The 16,787-nt window shown below is 36.2% G+C and overlaps 1 protein-coding gene across 1 annotated transcript in view; it reads left to right on the plus strand.

The window, feature by feature from the left end:
* The window catches only part of NUP62CL (nucleoporin 62 C-terminal like), a 74,985-nt gene extending 58,311 nt beyond the window's left edge, over window positions 1–16,674 (plus strand). The window contains exon 12 of the mRNA XM_035725371.1: window positions 15,649–16,674. Coding sequence (XP_035581264.1) covers window positions 15,649–15,743 — 95 coding nt within the window. The 3' untranslated portion in view covers window positions 15,744–16,674. The remainder of the gene's footprint in view (window positions 1–15,648) is intronic.
* Window positions 16,675–16,787: the final 113 nt, after the last annotated feature.

Genomic DNA, 16,787 nt, shown 5'->3' on the forward strand with positions numbered 1-16,787 from the left:
AATGTTAAAAGATTGCACTGTCCAATCAACTGTTCAGTATTCATGAGTGAGTTAGAGAGAAGCTGGCCCCTTTTTTTTCTCCAAACTCCGTAGAACTGACTGTGATGGGACTGAGCTGGAAAGTGGTCAGAGATTAAATACGAGAGCATTGAATCAGGGAATGTCTGAACATGTGCTGATATTGACCAGTTCTCAAATTTGATACTCATCCATTGTTTAACAGTATCTCTGCCTCTTTTCCTCCTGATCAGTATAGATAATTGAGAGTTAATAGTAGCGATAGTCAAATACCACTTTCCTCTTTTGTCTTTCTCTGTAAAACTTTACAGCCTTATTTCAAGGTATGCTTGATGGCAATGCTGCAGTCACACATCTGTCTTCTGAGTTGGCAGTCACTGAAACTACAGCAGGTCCAGCTCTTCTGGGACCACTTAGGACAGAGTTGACAATCAATCTGAGCTAATTTGCTATTCATTTTAAATATATGGAGCTACTTCTCTTAGAGAGCGGGGGAGGTAGGGGCGAAGGACAGGCAATTTTTGTTTCTCCATATACCAAACCATTGTTGGATCCATAACATTAATATTTATCACATGCCACAATAAAGGGATGGGCAGCATAAAAGCTTAAACTTATCATTCTTTAGAAGTTCTAGAAGTTCCTTGAGTATTTTCATGACATTTTGCTCTTTTGGTGAAGTGTCCGAAAGCATCATGACTAAAATATATTTCATCCATGATCTTTGCCATCTCTTATGGGTTACAGCCCCATAATTATTTAATAGCTGCTTACAACATTTTGACTGCTATTTAGGGAAGAAAGAGAAGACTCCTTGGAGTAGCTAAAAATGCCATCAGGAATTTTGTGATGTTTCCAAAATACATTCCCATTAGCACCGGTCTCTGATCACCTTATTTTTTCTTTTTGATGTAAAACATTCTTAGTTGTCTAGTGTGGTGTGACTAACTCTTGCATAAAATGCCTTCGGGATCATTTCAGAGAAGCAGCTTTTTTGTGATATGTCACAACTATAATTCATTTTTACCCAATGTTAATATTTATTATTTGAGGGGATTATTTTAAATTAGAGTTTTCAGGGTTGGATGTTTTTAAACCTTTTTTTTAAAGACAAAATTGAGGTAGATTTGACATATAACATTATATTATTTTCAGGGGCACAATACCATGATTCAATATTTGTATATATTGTGAAATGATTGCCACAATAAGTCGGGTTAATATCTGTCACCTTACATAGTTAAAAAATTTTTTTTTCTCATCACAAGAATCTTGTGATGACAACTTTTAAAATCTGCTTTCTTGGCAACTTTCAAATATGCAATACGGCATTATTAACTATAGTCACCGTGCCATATATTTTTTAAGAAGCTTGGTCCAGGTAAATGCTTTAAAAATATTTTTATTAGCTTACTTTCATCCCTTTTATATCTGTAGAGCATCAAATGCTGAGATGCCAAAAGATGCCTTTGAATTCCAAATAAAATGTCTTCTTTCTCTTTCATCCTCTAAAATAAAATCTGATTTACTGATTAAGGTGGTTTCTTTTACCTCCTCTTTTTCTTAAATTCTTTGAGAAATCTTGGTGACATTGGTTGATCAGCGAGGTCATCTATTGTGTTCTGGAGTGTAGTGTTCCACTTCTGATACTTGAGAAGAAAATGTTCTTATCTGCCAGAGATGTGGCAACTCACTCTAGGGGTCTCTTAAGCTCAACAGAGACAGGTACTCGCTTCTTAACTGAAAGGTATTTTATGTCTTTCCATTGTTTAATGAGCTACCTCCTCGTCTCCGCTCCCCGTTGCAGACAAGATAGATTTATCGTCACATTATTGTTCCTTGATTCTAAATAATCTCTTGTAGGTAAGATTAGGGTACGAAGGTTAAAAATGATGAAGTCTTCAGCTCCTGTTAGGAAATAGTGCGTGATGGTTAACATTCTCGGAGCTCCACTTCTAACATTCCTTTTCTATATGTAAATCCAGATTTGAAATACACTCAATGCATCTGCAAAATTAGATTTCTCACTAATCCTGCTTATGTACATTTTGTGCCCAAGTGAATTTCCTCAGCTGGAGAGCCTCCCCAGATGAATTATATGTAACATGATTTAAATCACTCCCAAATAGCAGGATTTATATTGTTTGTGAGATATACAGATTTTTCTCCAAAGCAATTTTCTTCCTGCTAGTGACTAAAAACTATAAATATGCTGGAGTCTTGCTATAATGCTGTTTTTGGGCCGATGCTCTATGGCCACCTCATAGATAAAATGGCCTGATAGTATTTCACCAATGAAATCTCCCTAGATGGGGTTCAGATAGGCCTGCCTTACTTTGAGCACTTCAGTGTTTGAAAGGACAACAAATAGCATTATTCTGTGGTGCCAATTATTAGCTCAACATAGTACTTTTTCTTTAAACTTAACAGCATTTGACAAACAGGCACACTGTAATAGAAAAAGCACTCGGAGATGGGAGTCTGAAGATACGAATCCTGGCATCATTTTTCATTAGCTTTGGCCTTTGGGAAGTTACTGAACCTTACCTTCTTGAGTTTTTAATTCTCTCTATCCTGATGGATATTGTGGGACTCAAATAAAGTAATATGTATAGCCATTTTGAAAACTGAAGTACTGTATAATGGGAATGTGTTCTCTCAGATACAAGTCAAAACCACGTAGCTGTGACTGTTAAATACAAAGCACCTACTATGGGCCAAGGCACTGTTAATCAGTGTAGGAGGTATAAACATCAATGGCACACTGCCTTGAACAGGTTCAAAGTGTGGGGATGGGGGCAGCAAAGAAAGAGAAACCTAATCTTTAGTTGATTTCCTGGAAGAGGTAGAATTGAAATGAGACTTGAATAGTAAGTGATATTTCAGTAGGATGACTGGCTGAGGACCACTTAAGATGTAATGTAATAATAATTCTACTACCTTGTTTCCACCATGTTGTCTCCCAAGAATTCAGGATAGCTTCACCATCTTTTCTTTTTATGCCTTTCCTTGAAATGTATATTTTATTAATTTTGTGTGAGGGGTAGTGCTGTACACAAGCAGGTATCTTCACATCACCAACTTAATGTGTCATTAGCAAGACCAGGATGAGCATTCCCATGGCAGAGATGAGAGCTTTGTCCATTCTCTAGAAACACTCTTCTTCCCATCAGACCAGAGTTAGTACTGAAAATTCAAGTATATTTATTCTGAATGTTACTTTAATTTTAATAAGCTAGGAATCTTCTTAAAAGTAGCTAAGACAAATAGGAGGACAGTGTCCTCTCTCTTTCTTTTTTCCTTGCCCCTTTCCTATCTCTTTCTTCCCCTTTCCGAATGAAAAATAAACCTTAATTATATTCAGCTCCTAAGATTTCAAGGTTGCTTTTAAACAGCATCCTAACCGAATACAAAACCTTAAAATATGGCTTTAGCTTAATAGGCATGCAACAATGAGGAAACCTAGATCGTAAAGCTAAAAGATGGCCAACCATATTAGGTAGTGAGAACAGATTTGTTAAAACTATCACATCATATAAACTGGGGGCCATATTAATGTGCCTATTCTATTGAGCAGGCACTTCTGGGAAAAGAGGTTGGGAATCCAAACCTTATTTGTGTGGGTTAGTCTTCATCATTGAAATTTGTACATTTTACTATTTCAGTTAATTGTACATTCACATGTACTAGTAAGAAATCATATAGAGGTGCTGAAAAAATAATACAGAGGTCCTATTTATTCATTACCTAGTTTTCCCCAGTGCTAATGTCTTGTAAAACTGTAGTACAGTAACACAAGCAGGATATTGACATTAGCATAATCTGTCTTGTTCAGATTTTCCCGGTTTTATTTGTATTGTGTTTGTGTGTTTTGTTATACCCAATTTTATCACATGTGTAGGTTTGTATATCCATTACCATAGTCAAAATACAGAACAGTTCCATTACCCTAAGAATTCCTCATAGTCCCCCTTTATTGCCACACCCACCTTCCTCCCCCATCTCTAACCCAGTTCCTAATTCCTACAAACCACCAATCTGTTCACCCATTTCTAAAATTTTATCATTTCAAGATACTATATAAGTGGAATCATACATCATATAACCATTTGATGTTGGCTTTATTTATTTATTTGTTGCTCAGTGTAATTCCCCCGAAATCCATCTAAATTTCGTATATCAGTGGTTCGATCCTTTCAGTTGCTGACTAATACTCCAAAGCATGTATGCACCACAGTTTATTTTACACATTTACTGGGTTGTAGGACATCTGGGATGTTTGCAGTTTTTGGCTACTCACAAGTAAAGCTTCTGGGAGCATTTATGTATAGATTTCTTATATGAACAGAAGTTTTCATTTCTCTGGGATATATGTCTAAGAGTGCAATTCCTGGTAATATGGTGATTGCACGTTTAGTTTTATGAGGAGCTGCTGCACTTTTTTCCAGAGTGGATATACCATTTTACATGTCCACCCGTGATGTATGATACATCTAATTTGGGTCCTCAACAGCATTTGATATTTTCACGATTTTTTTTTCCTTTTAGCCATACTGATAGATATGTAGTGATATCATTGCAGTTTTAATTTTCATTTCCCTGATAGCTAATGATGTTGAACATCTTTTTATATGCTTATTTGCCATCAGTGTATCATCTTTGGTGAAATGTCTGTTCTTGTCTTTTGTCCATTTGCTAATTGCTAATTGGCTTGCTTTTTTTTTTTTTTTTAAAGATTTTATTTATTTGAGAGAGAGAGAACGAGCAGGGGGAAGGACAGAGGGAGAAGCGGACCCCCCACTGAGCAGGGAGCCGACGCGGGGCTCAATCCCAGAACCCTGAGATCACAACCTGAGCCAAAGGCAGAGGCTTAACCAACTGAGCCACCCAGGCGCCCCTTGATTTTTTGTTTTAATGTTTTGAGACTTTAGTATATATTCTAGTGTATATACTAGTCCTCTGTTGGCTCTGTGGTTTGCAGATATTTTCTCCTAGTCTGTCCTTTGTCTATTCCTCTTAACCAAGCTGTCCACAGGACAAAAGTTTTTAATTTTGAGTTTCTCCATTTTTTTATGGATTATGCTTTTGGTGTCAAATCTGAGAACTTTTTGCCTAGTACTGTACCCCAAAGATTTTCTCCTATTTTTTTCTACAAGTTTTATTGTTTCACCTTTTACATTTAAGGCTGTGATCCATTTTTGAGTTAATTTTTCTTTAAGATGTGAGGTTTAGATCAAGTTTCTTTTTTCCTTTTCTTTTTTCTTTGCCTATGGATATCCAATTGTTTCCAAACCAGTTGAAAAGACTATCCTTCCTCAACTGAATTGCTTTTGCACCTTTGTCAAATACTAGTTTGACATATGGATCTTTTTCTGGGCTCTCTATCCCATAGATCTATATGTGTTTCCCTCCACTAATATCACTCTGTCTTCATTATTGTAGCTGTATAGTAAGCCTTAATATCTGGTAGAGGGATTCCTCTCACGTTATTTTTTTTTTCCATCAAGATTGTTTTGGCCATTTTAATTCCTTTGCCCTCTCATAAAAATTTGTTGGGATTTGATAGAAATTACATTAAACCTATAGATCAGTTTGGGGGAGAATTGACATTTTCACTATGTTGAATCTTCCCATCCATGAATGTGGCATGACCCACCATTTATTTAGGTTTTCTTTCATTTCTTTCATCAGCATTTTGTACTTTCCAGCACCCACATTATATATGTTTTGGTTTTATTAGATTTATACTTAACGATTTCATTTTATTTGTAGTGATTATAAATGGTATTATGTTTTAAATTTTGGTTTCCATATGCTCATTGCTAGCACATAAAAATGCAATTTGTTTTTATTTATTTTTATTTAAATTCAATAGCCAACATATAGTACATCATTAGTTTTTGATGTAGTGTTCAGTGATTCATTAGTTGCGTATAACACCCAGTGCTCATCACATCATGTGCCCTCCTTAATACCCATCACCCAGTTACGCCATTCCCCCACCCACCTCCCTTTCCGTAACCCTCAGTTTGTTTCCTGGAGTCCAGAGTCTCTCATGGTTCATCTCCCCCTCTGATTTCTTCCCATTCATTTTTCCCTCCCTTCCCCTATGGTCCTCTGCGCTATTCCTTATGTTCCACATGTGAGTGAAACCATATGTTACATGTCTTTCTCTGCTTGACTTATTTCACTTGGCATAATACCCTCCAGTTCCATCCATGTCGATGTAAATGGTAGGTATTTATCCTTTCTGATGGCTGAGTCATATTCCATTGCATATATGGACCACATCTTCTTTATCCATTCATCTGTTGAAGGACATCTCGACTCTTTCCACAGTTTGGCTATTGTGGACATTGCTGCTATGAACATTGGGGTGCAGGTGCCCCTTCTTTTCACTACATCTGTGTCTTTGGTGTAAATACCCAGGAGTGCAGTTGCTGGGTCGTAGGGTAGCTCTATTTTTAACTTCTTGAGGAACCTCTACACTGTTTTCCAGAGGGACTGTACCAGCTTGGCATTCCCACCAGCAGTGTAAGGGGGTTCCCCTTCCTCCACATCCTCGCCAACGTTTGTTGTTCCCTGTCTTGTTAATTTTAGCCTTTCTTGTATGTATGCTTGCTGAACTTCTTAGATCTAGGAATTTTTTTTTGTTTTGTTTTGTTTTTCATTCCTTGGGATTTTCTACATAGGTAGTTATATCATCTGCAAATAGGGAAAGTTATTTCTTCCTTTCCAATCTGTATGCCATTTATTTCTTTTCCTCGCATTGCACTGGCTAGAACTTCCTGTACTATGTTGAGTAAGAGTTATGAGAGCAGACATCTTTGTCATGTTCCTAAGTTTCCATGGAAAGCCTTCACTCTTTCACTTGAAGTATGATGTTAGTTGTAGACTTTTCGTAGATGCTCTTTATCAAGTTTAGGTAATTCCATGCTCTTCCTGACTTGCTGAGAATTTTTATCATGAATGGATTTTGTCAAATGCTTTTTCTGCATCAATTGCTATAATTGTGTGTTTTTTCTTCTTTAACTTGTTGATATGGTGGATTGCATTGATATATTTTTTTAATTTAAATTTTGTTAGTTATCATATAGTGCAATATTGCTTTCTGGAGTAGAATTCAGTGATCTATCACTTACATACAACACCAGTGCTCATCACAACAAGTGCCCTCTTTAATACCCATCATCCATCTAGCCCATCCCCCACCCATCTCCCTCCATCAATCCTCAGTTTGTTCTCTGTCGTTAAGAGTCACTTATGGCTTGTTTCCCTCTCTCATTTTCCCCATGTGTTCATCTGTTTTGTTTCTTAAATTCCACAACTGAGTGAAATAATGTGGTATTTGTCTTTCTCTGACTTATTTCACTTAGCATAATACACTCTAGCTCCATCCACATCATTGCAAATGGCAAGAGTTCATTCTTTTTAATGGCTGAGTGAGACTCTGTTGTATATATATACCACATCTTCTTTATCCATTCAACGGTTGATGGACATTTGGACTCTCTCCTGCTATAGCAGCATAGCACCCCTATGCTGCTATAAACATTGGGGTGCATGTACCCCTTTGAATTTGTATTTTTGTATCCTTTGGGTAAATACCTATTGAGAAATGGGCAGAAGACAGGAATAGACACTCTTCCAAAGAAGACATCCAAATGGCCAACAGACACATGAAAAAAATGCTCAACATCACTCATCATCAGGGAAATACATATCAAAACCACAATGAGATACCACCTCACACCTATTAGAATGGCTAAAATGAACAACACAAGAGGTGTTGGCGAGGTTGTGGAGAAAGGGGAACCCTCTTGTACTGTTGGTGGGAATGCAAACTGTTGCAGCCACGCTGGAAAACAGTATGGAGGTTCCTCACAAAGTTAAAAATAGAACTACCCTAAGATCCAGCAGTTACACTGCTAGGTATTTACCAAAAGAATACGTTGATACCATTTTTTAATGTTGAGTCAGCCTAAAATTTGTGGAGTAACTTCTACTTGGTCATGGTTTATAGTTGCTTTTGTACACTGTTGGAATCGCTTTGCTAGAATTTTCTGGAGGATTTTTAAGCGAGAGATTTTTAAATGTTCATGAGAGATTTTGGTCTGTAATTTCTCTTTTTGTGTACTATCATTTCTTGGTTTGTTATTAGGGTAATACTGGCCTCTTTTTTAGAAGAGTCTGAAGAATTGATTCTTCTTTAAGTATTTGGTAGAATTCTCCAGTGAAACCAGATGGCCCTGGATATTTCTTTTTTGGGAGCTTTTTAATTACAAACTCAATTTCTATAATGCTTCTAGGACTATTCAGATTATCTTGGTTGAATTTTCATAATTTTTGGTTTTCTCGGAGTTGGTACAATTCTAAGTTGTTGAATTTATAAGCATAAAGTTGTTCTTAGAGTTTCCTTTTGGTACTTTTCATGACCACAGGATCTGTGGTGATCTGCCATTTCATTCCTTATATTGGTGATTTGTGTTTTTTCTATTTTAATTTTTTTCTGTCTTGGTAGAGGTTAATCAATTTTACTGATTTTTTTCCTCCAAAGAATCAGCTTTTTGTTTCATTGATTTTTCTCTATAGTGTTCCTGTTTTCAATTTCATTGATAACCAGTCTTTATTATTTCCTTCCTTCTGCTTGCTTCATTTTGCTTGTCTTGTATTTTCTTAAGGTAGGAACTTAGATTATTGATTTGAGACTTCTTGTCTCTAACAGTGTTCTCTTTTAAGGCCTTTTTGAAAATCAGCAGTTTTTTAAACCTCAGTTGTCATCTCTAACCATCAATTTTACTAATGGTTCTTTTACTTTCCATTATAAAGCTCCATGTTAACAAACATCTGCACATAGATACCCCAAAGGCACCTCAAAATAAACTTGTGTAAAACTAAACTCATTATCTTCACTCTCTCCTGGGCCTCCCAGATCACTAACTCCTTCAACTTTCCTTTTTCTCAGCTAACAGTTGCTGTTGTTTACTCAGGGACTTAAGGTAAACAATTTCTTTTTCTTCAGTAAGTGATGATGATTATACTTCTTAGTAGCTCCTGAATCTTTTCTTTTCAGTAGATTCCTATCACTGCCTTATTTCAGGTCTTCTTCATCTACCACCTTGAAATTAGAGTATAAAGTTTTTTAGTAAGGTTTATGAAAAATATCAGCTCCCCTGTCGACACCCCATTTCCCACCCCCTAGAAGCAATCACTTTCAATTATTTCACCTGTTTTTTAAAAATATTTCTGTATCTCTAAATACCATGCATACTGTTCCTTTTTAGTTTTTCCATTTTAGGCCTTCTGTACTGGCTTCCCCAAATGGGAGGTAAGAATTTAACTCTTTAATAACACCTCATTTTATGTACATGTGTGTGTGCATGTGTGTGTGCAATACTATATACCACCATACTGCCCCCCCAGTATATATGCATATTATATATAGAGAAGTAGATAAATATATGCATTTAAGCACACTTTTCTGTCATCTTACCAATATAGCCATATTATAAATTAGACATAGAACAATATTTATTGTTTGAGTTACAATTGCATAAATGTTATTCACAGCCCAGCCATATAGCATATTATGTTGTCTTCTTTCTCTTTTTTAAGATTGATTGATTTATTTATTTTAGAGAGAGAGAGAGAGAGAGAGAGTGAGCAGGGGGAGGGGCAGAGAGAAAATCTCCAGCAGACTCCGCAGTGAGCATGGAGCCCGATGTGGGGCTCAGTCCCAGGACCCTGAGATCATGACCCAAGCTGAAATCAGGAGTCAGACAATTAACCGACTGAGCCACCCAGGCGCTCCTGTCTCATTTTTGTTTTTTTTACAAGTTTTTGTTTTCCTTTGAAGTTTATTTCATTTGCTAAATTTTCTATATACTTACCAGTAGGTAGTTCATTCTCTAATTCCGTGCTTTTTCTTTAAATCCATCAATTTCACCTTCTTGGTTTCCTTTCTCCCAGAGCCCTCTAATCTCTAATCTATTATCTGGTATTGTTGCTCTCCTGGTTTACTACCCAGCTAGGTTCTTCCCTCTATAGCAATCTTGTATTCCATCTATTTCTTTGTTTCATGGCTCTTATACTTCTTATTTTGTGGTTTATTCTCTTGTTTTGTATAACATGTAATCCATCAGCTTCCTGAAAGAGAGCATGGGAAGTAAATTTTTTGAGATATTGCATGTCTGAAAAGGTCTTTTTTTATTCAAGAATAATTAACATACTGTGTTATATTAGTTCCAGGTATACAATATAATGATTCCACAATTTTGTATATTTCTAAGTGCTCATAAAGATAAGTATACCCTTGGGGTGCCTGGGTGGCTCAGTCGGTTAAGTGACTGCCTTCAGATCAGGTCATGATCCTGGGGTCCTGGGATAGAGCCCTGCATTGGGTTCCCTGCTCAGTGGGGAGCCTGCTTCTCCCTTTCCCTCTGCTCCTCCCCCGCTCATGCTCTTTCTCTCAAATAAATAAATAAAATCTTCAAAAAGATAAGTATACTCTTAATCCCCTTTATCTGTTTCACCCATCCCTCCCCCCAATCCACCTTCCTTCTGGCAACCACCTGTTTGTTCTTTGTAGTTGAGTCTTGTTTTTTGTTTGTCTCTTTATTTGTTTGTTTTGTTTCTTAAATTCCACATATGAGTGAAATCATATGATATTTGTCTCCTCTGACTGATTTCACTTAGTATAATGCCCTCTAGGACCATCCATGTGGTTGGAGATGGCAAGATTTCATTTTTATGGCTGAGTAATATTCCATAGTATATATACACCACATTTTCTTTATTCATTCATTTTGTCCATCGATAGATGGACACTAGGGTTGCTTCCACATCTTGGCTATTGTAAATAATGCTACAATAAACATAAGGGTGCATATGTCTTTTCAAATTACTGTTTTTGTTTTCTTTGGGGAAAGGTCTTTATTCTACCCTCACAATTGATAGTATTGGCTATCAAAATCTAGCTTGGAAATAATTTTCTCTTAAACATCTGAAAATGTTGTTCATTGTCTTCTAGATTGAGGCCAATTCTGACTCCTGAACATTTATGTGACCCCTTCATTTTCATGTTTTTTTTTCCCCTGTGGAAGTTTTCAAGATCTTCCCCACAATACTGAAATATCAGATGATGTGCCTTCGTGTAGGTTTAATTCATCCATTGAGGTGGTATTCAGTGAGTTTTTCCAATCAAGAAACTAATTTCTATCAGTTTGGGGGAATTTTCTGGAATTAGGTTTCTGCTGTATTTTTGTTAAATTTTCTCAGATAGGTACTCAGCTTTTTTTTCCGTCTTTCTATTGATCTTTGCTTCCTGTCATAATTTTTAGTTTGCAAGAGCTTGTTGTATTGTTTTATGATTTGTGTATGTGTGTTTTAAGTAACATCCAGTTCTTGTTTCATGGATACAGTATCTTCTCTCTGATGATATTAATGATTTTTAAAAATGTTTTATTCTTCCTGGGGCGCCTGGGTGGCTCAGTTGGTAAAGCGTCTGCCTTAGGCTTGGGTCATGTTCTCAGGCTCCTGAGATCGAGCCCCATGTCGGGCTCCCGGCTCAGTGGGGAGTCAGCTTCTCCCTCTCTCTCTCTGCCCTTCCCCCTGCTCATGTTCTCCCTCTGTCTCAAATAAATAAATAAAATCCTAAAAAAATGTTTTAGTTTTCCTGGTTTGTTTCTTCCAGCTTTCTTTATCTTTCAATTTTGTTTTGGTCTTTCTATTTATTTATTTATTTGAGAGAGAGAGCAAGGAGAGGGTGAGAAATGGAGAGAATCCCAAGCAGAGTACGTGCTGAGCACAGAGCCCAACATGGGGCTCAGTGCCACAGCCCTGAGATCATGACCTAAGCCGAAACCAAGAGTCAGACGCTTAACCTGCTGGGCCACCAAGGTGCCCCTGGTCTTTCTTATATTAGAGATATTCCTCAACTATCTGGTGATTCTTGGTTATCCATTTATATTCAAAAATTGACACTAAATTGTAGGTGGGTCTTGCTAACTTACTATAGGATAAATTGGCAAGACCTTTTTATTGGAGCATCTCCAACCATTACCTTTAGGATTTTTAGGATTTTTCTCTTCAGTTGGTCATATTCTCCAAAGAAGAATCTTCCAACTCTTGGCTAGAGATTAATAAACCTAGTGGCAATCCAGTAAGTTCTTGGGGCTGTTAGAGAAGGGATTGCGGCTCAATGTTCAGCTTGTAGACTTTTATTTCATCCCTTACAAACTTTCACTTAATCCCTATTTTTGTACAGATTCCTTGTCCTCAACTCTCCCTGGTGTCCCTGAGCCACAGCCCATCTGGTTTACCCTCTCTAAAGAAAAGTCCTCTGCTGGGCTTGGGTAGGGAGAATCACCCAGATGTAGGATGTGGAGGAATAGAGGGATCTGCCTCTTAATCATTCATATTTCTGCTTACAGCCCCACTTTCAGCACCACTTTGAATTACCTAATCGTGCTAATTCTAAATCCTTTTAGCATTCTACCACCACCATCATCATTCCTTGCTAAAATTTACAGATGAAAATATTTCCCTTGTTTAATTTGCATTCCTCTGGTTACCAGTGAGGATGAGTATTTTTAAAATATTTATAAACAATTTGTATTTCATTTTCTGAGTTGCTTGTTTGTGTCTTGACCATTTCTTCAGGATATTTTTTTTCTCCAACTGTTCCAATTGCTTTTCTAAAAGGAAAATAAGAGGTATACTATATCAGTGTTTATGAAAGTACATTGTTTCCTTTGACCATGAATTTAATATTATCTATTAATATTTATATATATAACTTAAAATAAAAATAATTATAGTAGAAAGCTGTGTCAGGGTTTAATGACCAACTTGCTTATTTTCATAACTTTATATGAAAGTCTTTAATCTTTACCTAAAATATTTGCAAGTAGGCTCAGGTGAAGAAAACTTCTGTCCCATACACAGAATAAGACTGGCTGGAAGCAGTTTTACCAGAATCTTCTGGGGGGAAGTGGTTTTTAAGAAATATTTTATTTATTTTAAAGGTTTTACTTATTTATTTGACAGAGAGAGACACTGCGAGAGAGGGAACACAGCAGGGGGAGTGGGGGAGGGAGAAACAAGCTCTCCCCGGAGCAGGGAGCCTGATGCCGGGCTCAATCCTGGACCCTGGGATCATGACCCGAGCCAAAGGCAGACGCCCAAGGACTGAGCCACCCAGGCGCCCCTAAGAAATATTTTAAACACACAAAACTATCATCTTAACCAATGGCTGTTTAAAGCTCAGTGTTGTGCAAACATCAGACAATCCATTTGAAAACATTTCCATTACCCTAAAAAATTCCCTCTTGCCTGTTGGTAGTTGACCCCTGTTCCTGCCACTAGTCTGCTTTTTCTGTCTTCAGAGATTTGTATTTTCTGGAGAGTTTATATAAATGGAATCATACTATATGTGGCCTTTGTTGTCTGGCTAAATGATTTCAAGTTTCATCTATGTCATAACATGTATCAGTACTTCATTCCATTTTATTGCTGTGTATCATTTCCAGTGTGTGGACATCCACATTTTGCTTATCTATTCATCAATCGATTGACAGTTGGGTTTTATTTTCCAAATATAGTTTTGCTCTTATATTTAGGTCCATAATGCACCGTGAGTTGATTTTTGTATATAGTTAAGAGGTAGGGATTCAACTTCATTTTCATGTAGGTATCCAGTTGTCCCTGCACCATTTGTTGCAAAAGACTATGTTTTCCCCCACTGAATTCCTTATCACCTTCATCAAAAATGATTGACCATAAATATAAGGTTTTATTTCTGGACTTTCTGTTCCATTGATCTCTATGGCCATCCTTTGCCAGTATTACACCATCTTGATTAATGTAGCTTTGTAGTAAGTTTTAAAATTGTGTAGTGTAATTCTTGCAATTTATTCTTCTTTTTCAAGATTGCTTTGCTATTCTGGGTCCTTTCCATGTATATTTTAAAGCTTTTCTATTTCTACAAAAATAGCCTGCTGGAATTTTCATAGGGATTATAGTGAATTTGTAGATCAATCTGTGAGGGATTGCCATCTTACCACTATGGAGTCTTTCAATCCATGAACATGGGATATCTCTTCATTTCTTTAGATCTTCTTAATTTCTCTTAGCAATGTTTTGTATTTTTTGGTGTACAGGTCTTATACTTCATTTGATAGGTTTATTTCTAAGTGTTTTAATTCTTTTTGATGCTGTTGTGAATGGAATTGCTTTCTTAATTTCATTTTCATATTGTCCAGTATGGTTCATTTTAATCTCAAAATGTGTATTGTGTATTTCCCCCAAATTTTGACTATTACTGGCATGTATCGTCTAGTATGGTGTATTATTTCATAGGCCTACAGGAACCAATCACTGATGCATGTCATGGGAACTAAACTCTGGGCAATTCAGTGTGTAGGTGCAGTTTTTGCCCTCAAATAATGAAACTCCTAAAAAATTTAAAGTATGTTAATATAGAAATAGTCCTGAGAATTCAATTTGAAGACATGACAAAATGTTTATAGTAGAGGTCTCTTAATAATGCTGGCTTGTGTTGCTCGACATTTCATTGATTTTTAAAATTTTTATAAATGTACTCCTTTGCACTTAATACATTATCAGTCAGCAAATTAAGTAGATTTTGCTTATGTTGACACTTCTGGCCTCAAGTTAATGGCTTGTTAGAGTGCTCGTTGTGCTTCTATCACATTGAAAAATGTTATTTAGTGGTTAAAAAAAAAATTGCACCCTGCAGTTATTAGAAGAAAAAGGAGATGTATTTTGCCAGGCTCAATGTACACTGTTTTTCTAGCCTTTCAGTAGACAACCATCATTTAAAATACTTGTTCGTAAGGTGTGATCTTGCAAAATGCCTGTATGTCATAAGATGGGATGATGTATTCTTATACTTTAAAACTGAATAACATTGGGGCTTTTCCAATTGGCTGAAGAAAACTAAAGTCTGTTGTTTCAAATTTTTAGTTTTTCTCTTGTAAAGTTTTTTTTTTTTAAATCTTTAGCACCAGCTATTTCTTATTGACTAGTAAGCATTAATGAACACTAACACAGATGACCGATTGCACATTAATAGAAAAATCTAGATTATCATGCTTGCTTTGACAGCTTATTTTTACTACAGAATGTTGCTGTTTTATATGGTAAAATTAATGGTATTTTGTGTTGCTCTGCCCCTGAGCAAATTGAGGACCACCAAGTTAAGTAAATCATTAGAAAGGGACAGAAATGTGAATATACTATGTGTACTAATTTGCTTATGGACAGCAAAGACCTCTACCAAAATCTATACCCTCAATTTAATGACCACCTTGTATAGCACTTTGAAGCTATAATGAGTAAAAAGCAGTTCTCACTTCTCTTCAACAAAACATAAATGTCAAGTAGATGGTTATTTACCAGAAAATTAGAGAGAGCAAATCAAGAACAGTCTTGTTCACTGTTTTTATAGTTTCTGAACAGATAGATGATTTTTTCCCTGTATATTCTAATACTTAAAGCTATTAAATAAAATCGATGTTTTATAAATCATGTTGAAGTGAGAATGTAAGCTATTAGGTTCTTGGGACATTCTGAGCTTGGATTAATGATGCATGACTTTTCCTCCTGTAGGCATGCTGCAAAGGAAAGTAGAAGAGGTAACACAGGTTTTTGAGGATCATCGTCGCGCAGAGCAAGAACACAATATCAGAATTGCTTTTGATTGAATGACCGTATCTTCAGCATGTTGTTTTGGGATTACACATTATCTACAAATTGTGATGATGTGAAATAGAGTAGTATTCACAATTAACTACTTAATCTTTGGTTGCAGTGAAGTTTGCGTGTGGTTGGTTTGTTGTTTTTTTTTTTCCATTTAAATATTGTGCTGTTGAGAATTAAACTGTAGTTTGGCTTTTAGTATTAGCATATCATAACTATATTAGCCCTCTTGGCTCTAGGCAGCAACCTGTTAGATATTGACTCCATGTGTGTAATTCGTATCTTAAATTCTCCTAGATTCCATATTCTACCAGCAGCACACATTGTCCTTCTTCCTTTAACTGGATCATCGAGAAATGTTTGCCAAGAAATAGATGCCAGCCAGCCTTTACTGGGTGCCTGTTAACTTTCAACATATAGTGCTAGATACTGTAGTCTTTTTCCTCAAAGGAACTTACTGTCTAGTTTGAGATATAATTAATGCCTGTCTGTATGAAAACAGTATAGATAATACAAAGAAGTGTGTTATTAATTACAGAAAGTGTGCTATAGAAATTCAGAGAAGAGGAAACATTAGAGTGGATTTAGGTCTTGAATTAGGTTATTTTTAAAAGGGTAAAGTTCAGGCAATTCATTTATTTTTGATGTACAGATAACTTGGTATTTTATTTGGTTTTAGCATATGACTTATAGTTGCTGGCTTTTGTGTATTTGTTTGTTTTTCAAGAAAAAGCCTTTTTCTTAGCTTGGGAACAGTCTGATCTCTTGTGTTGCATGTTTTACCTAAGTCATAAATAAAGGTGATATTCTAAAAAATGAATGTATAACATGAAAGCAAACTTATTTAAAAGTTTGTGAGTGACTAGAGCTTAGTTGCTTGTAACTACTGAACTAAATTTCTGTAATACTGACTGCACATGACCATCCCGAGGGGTACATATTACAGGAAGAAAATATCCTTGAAATGAGTATTAGTGATTTTTACCACCTTATATGTAAACTAAATATCAGCTTACATGGCCTTTTCATTCCTACCCAAACTTCTCAAA

The sequence above is a fragment of the Zalophus californianus genome, chromosome X (genome assembly GCF_009762305.2).
Source record: "Zalophus californianus isolate mZalCal1 chromosome X, mZalCal1.pri.v2, whole genome shotgun sequence".
Taxonomy (NCBI): Eukaryota; Metazoa; Chordata; class Mammalia; order Carnivora; family Otariidae; genus Zalophus; species Zalophus californianus.